This window comes from Otolemur garnettii, unplaced genomic scaffold, assembly GCF_000181295.1.
Source record: "Otolemur garnettii isolate 467f Iridium unplaced genomic scaffold, OtoGar3 scaffold00022, whole genome shotgun sequence".
Lineage (NCBI taxonomy): Eukaryota > Metazoa > Chordata > Mammalia > Primates > Galagidae > Otolemur > Otolemur garnettii.
In genome coordinates, this window is record NW_003852417.1 from 23,109,572 (window position 1) to 23,114,921 (window position 5,350).

Genomic DNA, 5,350 nt, shown 5'->3' on the forward strand with positions numbered 1-5,350 from the left:
CAAGATTGGATTTTTTTCTCATTGAAAACAAGTGGGGAAGAAAGGAGCAGAATCTTGATTCAGATGCCACACCCTCACTTTTACTTTTAGTAGATTTTCTTCTCTTTTATTTTTTTTAAGAGCACAGTGCATTCATAACAGAACAAGAAATAAAGTCAGTTTATAAAATCAAAAAAAAGACTTCTAAGACAAAAACTATTGTTAATGAGGTAGATGACTCTGGAGGAAGGTTTATTTGAGGGGGTGTGTGTGACAGTCTCAGGCTAGAACTCAGGGACTTTATCATAGCTCACTGCAACCTCAGATACCTGAGCTGAGGCCATCCTTGGGCCTCAGCCTCCTGAGTAGCTGGGACTTCAGGTGCAGGCCAACATGCCTGTACAATTTTTTAATTTTTTGTTGAGATGTGGTGTGGGTACTGCAAGTAATCCTCTCACATAGGCCTCCCAAAGTCTGGCTTTAAAGAATGTTTACCCAGACTTTGGGTAGCAGGTCAGCCAAGCTACTCACTCTGTCATGCCAGCAAGAAAAAAAGTTGAGGCCTCATAAACCTAGTAAAAATGTTTAGACTCTCACACTAATTAAATTTAAATATTTTATATCCTGGGGGAATGCAGTGGCTCACAACAATATTAATATTCTGTGAGACCAAGGTGGGAAGAATGACCTCAGGGTTTTGAGAGCAGACAAGCAATAATAAGACACTGTTGCTACTAAAAATAGAAAAATTGTACAGGCATGGTGGCGTTTGCTTATAGTCCCAACTATTTGGGAGGCTGAGGCAGGCAGATGACTTGAGCCCAGGAATTTGCGGTTGCTTTGAGCTGTGGTGATGCCATTGCACTCTACTCAGTGTAACAGAGCAAGACTCTGTCTGGGAAAAAAAAAAAGACTTCATTGTTGCAACTTAATTAAAAAAACCTATTTCCTCTTCACACTAATAAATCTATTTACTTCCATAGTGTATCATGTGGGCTATTTCATTTTATGTATAATATAACTAAATATTAATAGTTTCATTTCCTGTTTTCCCCTAACTTAATACCTTATTCGGGTTTTTGTTTCCAAAATCACCTGTTACATTTTGTACATTGGTGTTTATTATAAACATCTGCTCATCAGGCTGCTACCAACTAATCAATTCAGTTGACTCTTGAACAACACAGGAGGTAGGGGTGCCAGCCTCTCCCACAGTCGAAATGCCCTATACAGCTATTGACACCACCGAAAGGTAATTGCGCATGGCCTGCTGTCAGCCAGAAGCCTTGCCAAATAACGTAGTCAGTGAACAGACTTTTGTATTACACGTGTTCTGTACTTTATTCTCACAATAAAAGAAGCCAGAGGAAAGAGAATATTATTAAGAAAATCATAAGAAAGAGAAAATACACTTACTATTCATCGAGTGAAAAAGGGTCATCATGAAGGTCATCATCATCATCATCGTCACATTGAGTGGGGGGAACCGAAGGGGGTTGATCTTGCTGTCTGAGGAAGAGGTGGCAGAGGGGAAGAAAGTCGGCATGTCCTCGGCCAGACAGTTAAGTCGGCCAACTCCTCCTAGAAGAAACACTCCACCTCCCTACCTCCTGGCTGCATATCCCTGCAGTCAATGACTTTGACGTTCTCCCCCTGGGAAGCTATGCACTGAGCCCAGCGCCTGCGTCACCCTTCCATGCAGTTTTAGGACTCTTTTTTTTCTAGAATGGTCATCAGAGCTGTCATCATGCCAGGTCAGACAATTAAGTTCTCGAATTCGTCATTTCGTCCTTTCTAGGTGCTTGGAAGGGTGGACTAGGCAGTGACGTAGGTGTGTAGCTTCCCAAGGGGAGCACCTTGAAGGTGGCTGTAGTGGTTCTCAGCATTGAGGTATGTAGACTTCCTCTAGGACGAGTTTGCAAGCTTAATCGTCCAACCTCATAAGTGGACCCAGGCAGTTACACCTGAGTTGTTCATGGTCAACTGTAATCTTACGATCTAGGTGAAAGCTCCATTGCTGTGGATTACTTTCATTAACAGATTGCGTGTTTTCTCATTTTGTGTTTCCCCTCCTCCTCGTAGTTCTGGACATGGCGAGACATGTGCCGCTCTATCGGGCTCTGCTGGAATTGCTCCGGGCCATTGCTTCCTGTACCTCTATGGTGCCCCTGTTGTTGCCTCTTTCTACAGAGAATGGTGAAGAGGAGGAAGAACAGTCCGAGTGTCAGACTTCTGTCGGCACATTATTAGCCAAAATGAAGACCTGTGTGGACACCTACACCAACCGTTTAAGGTACAAGACTGTGTTCGTGTCTGTTGAGCTTGCCTCCAAAAGTGTTTTTAAATGGGTCTGTGATTGGTTTTTTAGGTAATGGTCTATGCCATTTCAACATACACACACAAGCAGTAAACATGCAGAGAGAAAGTTATCCTCCCAAATCCTGTGCATAGAAACATTTATTCACTGTGGCTTACCACACACCTCCCTATGTGATCTTACAGCTATAGGTACTCAGCTTTTCTTAAGTGCTGTCACGTTGTACCTGTTGGGCAAGTTGATGCTAGCTTTACTCACAGTTGATGTCAGAGGCATCTTTCAGTATTGATCAATATGTGTCGCTGACATTGTTCTTAATACCTCTAATTCTCCATCGTACATAGATGCTGTGTGGTACTTAGCCATTTGTTACTGGGTTTTAGGTAGTTTTCAGTTGCTCATAATCTCATCTATCTACATCTTTCGGGGCTTATAGAAATCTCTGTAGGGTAAACTATTAGAAGCAAAATAACTTGACTTATAGATAACCCTTGTTTCATTTTGATATGATTCATGCTATAATCTTTTTCAGAAGTCAAAGGATTCAGTATTTGTTGGCATTGTAATAGAGTTGAATGTTTATCTTTATGGAAAATTGAAATTTTAAGTTATTTTTAGTTTGTTTATAATTTAGTAGATTTAGAAGATGAGCTTTGTTATCAAAAGCTTTTTAAAAATAGTGTAGGAAACCTTTTCCTTTCTCTGAGCAGAATCTCTTCAGAGGTTGTCACTTTCCTTACAGATGACCTAATTCTGATTTTTAAGACATTTATACTGCCAGTGTAAGTTTGTTACTTTCTCAGTGGCCTGTAGAGTCAGTTAATGTTCTTTACCATCTTCATGCTATATTTGCTTTGCATGTTCCCACTATTTTTTAAGAACCTACAACTTAAGAAACTGTGTGGTCTAAGAGTGGCAGAGATTTGGTCACTGGAAGAATAGTGTTCTTCAGTCTTTTCTTGCAGGGAGAAATCAACTCAGTAGATAATCCTAATTTTGTTGGCATAATGTGTTGCTATTATTACTTTGAAAATTAAGGGATCACTGCCAGGCAGCGAGAATCATAGATTAAAGAAGAGGTTAAAAACAGATTTATTTGGTAGAGATGAAAAAAAGCTATAGGCTCATATTATCTGTTACTAGGGAAGGAAAATGTAAAGGTATTTGTTTTTTGATAGTATGATTTTGTTGGTGTAGAGAACAGAATATTTGTATTATGTAAGAATAGTATGGTATCATCATTGACCTAGACATCTAATTGTCTAATTGAGCGAAATATCTAACAGAATGTCCTGTATCCACCTTAGCTATCCATGCCCTTACTGTAAAGATGGTGCTTTCTTCAGCAGCACATGTACTTACCATAAAGATGTTTTGGAAAAATCAGTTGTTATAATATATACCAAGCTTTGAATTGCCTAGGTCTTTTTAGGAGGAGTTTTGCCCAGTATTTCTGTATCTTCTATCTGTGTTTTGAGATGACTGTTAGCTTATAACTAAACATTAAACATTTATAAAACCTTGAGTTGTTGTTTTTACTCAGGGATATTTATTTTCTTTCTCAGATGAAAAATTCTGTAGTGATTTAGAATGTTGTTGCAATTATAGCCTTGATCAAAAACACTACAGACTTGTAGTGGTATAAATGTAAAATAAAATAAGAGTATCTTTCTTTATACCATATATATTCTTATGCTATAATTTCTATTGGATTCTTCAAAAAGGGGGTTAGAGAGTATTGCATTCTAAGATAAGTATTAAAGATAATTGCTTACTGCAGTGAATGGAATTTATATATCTGTAGTGCCTCTTTGGTGTTTTCTTTCCTTAAATTAATATGTTTCCTATTCTCGTAACACATACTGTATACTCTTTTGAAAAAGGAATCTTGATTACTGTATAAAAATTATTAATTTCACTCTGAAGATTTAATTGCAGATAGAGGATAACTGTCCATTCCTGGAGCTCTTTATTTTTGTTTGATTAGCTAGAAAAAAATTACTCTTCACATTTTTGCTTCTATAATTTAAAAAAATTACTTAGACATATGAATGAATTATGTACCAGCAAAACATGCATGTGAAGATCATACAGACTGTTGACAATACTCATTTCATTTAGATTATTTGTCTTGACAGTGACCCAGTAACTATTTTGGGTAACTTCATTTCTGAAAAGGAATCCGTAGTGTGTTTTGTATTAGCCCATCAATGACCAGCAATTTTATGCAGAAACAACCCGTGTCATCGGGTAACTTGTGACCAGTCAGCAGTGTGTTAATAGGACTATACGCCTTAGTTGAGACCCTTCATGATAGTGGTTAAACTGTGCATCTTTTGTTAGAAAAGGAAACCAATTAGGACATACATTATTACATCCCTACTCTCCTGTCATGGAATTCACGAAGAAAGTGAAATCTATTCTTTTCCAGCCTGTCAAGACTTAGAATGTATTTGTTTTCATCATAATAGAACTTTAAAAAGTGAACAAAATAATACAGCTTCCTATAGAGCTTATACCCAAAGAAATTAGCCTTATTTCAATTTTTACACTGTCTCAGCCTTCTCCTCAACTGTATTTCACAAACCCTAAAACAGTGGTTCTCAACCTGCCTAATGCCACAGCCCTTTAATACAATTCCTCATGTTATGATCACCCCCAACCACAAAATTGTTTTCGTTGTGACTTCATAACTGTAATTTTGCTACTGATATGGATCGTAATGTAAATATCTGATATGCAGGATGTATTGAGGCGACAGGTTGAGAACCGCTGCCTACAACGTTCTAAGTAGTCAAGAAAATAGGTTCTGCTTATATGTATTTTACTGCATGCAAGGGCTTGGAATTATTACTTTTAAATAATGTGTGCTGCACACTTGGAGATTTTTCACAATTTGTTGTTATTGTTGTTTCTGCTCTGTAACTGAGAAATCCAAGAGTGAATAACGTGCATATATTTGGTAAGGTTTTTCTTTTCTTTTCTTTTTTTTTAAAGTGAGAGCAAGGAGTAGTTTGATGATCATATATGTCTTGTATTGCCTTTTCCTCCTTT

At 37.6% G+C, this 5,350-nt stretch overlaps 1 protein-coding gene across 1 annotated transcript in view; it reads left to right on the plus strand.

The window, feature by feature from the left end:
• Positions 1-5,350, plus strand: part of BIRC6 (baculoviral IAP repeat containing 6) — a 271,529-nt gene that overhangs the window by 217,222 nt on the left and 48,957 nt on the right. The window contains exon 65 of the mRNA XM_023511826.1: positions 2,062-2,272. Within this exon, the coding sequence (XP_023367594.1) occupies positions 2,062-2,272 (211 nt within the window). The remainder of the gene's footprint in view (positions 1-2,061; positions 2,273-5,350) is intronic.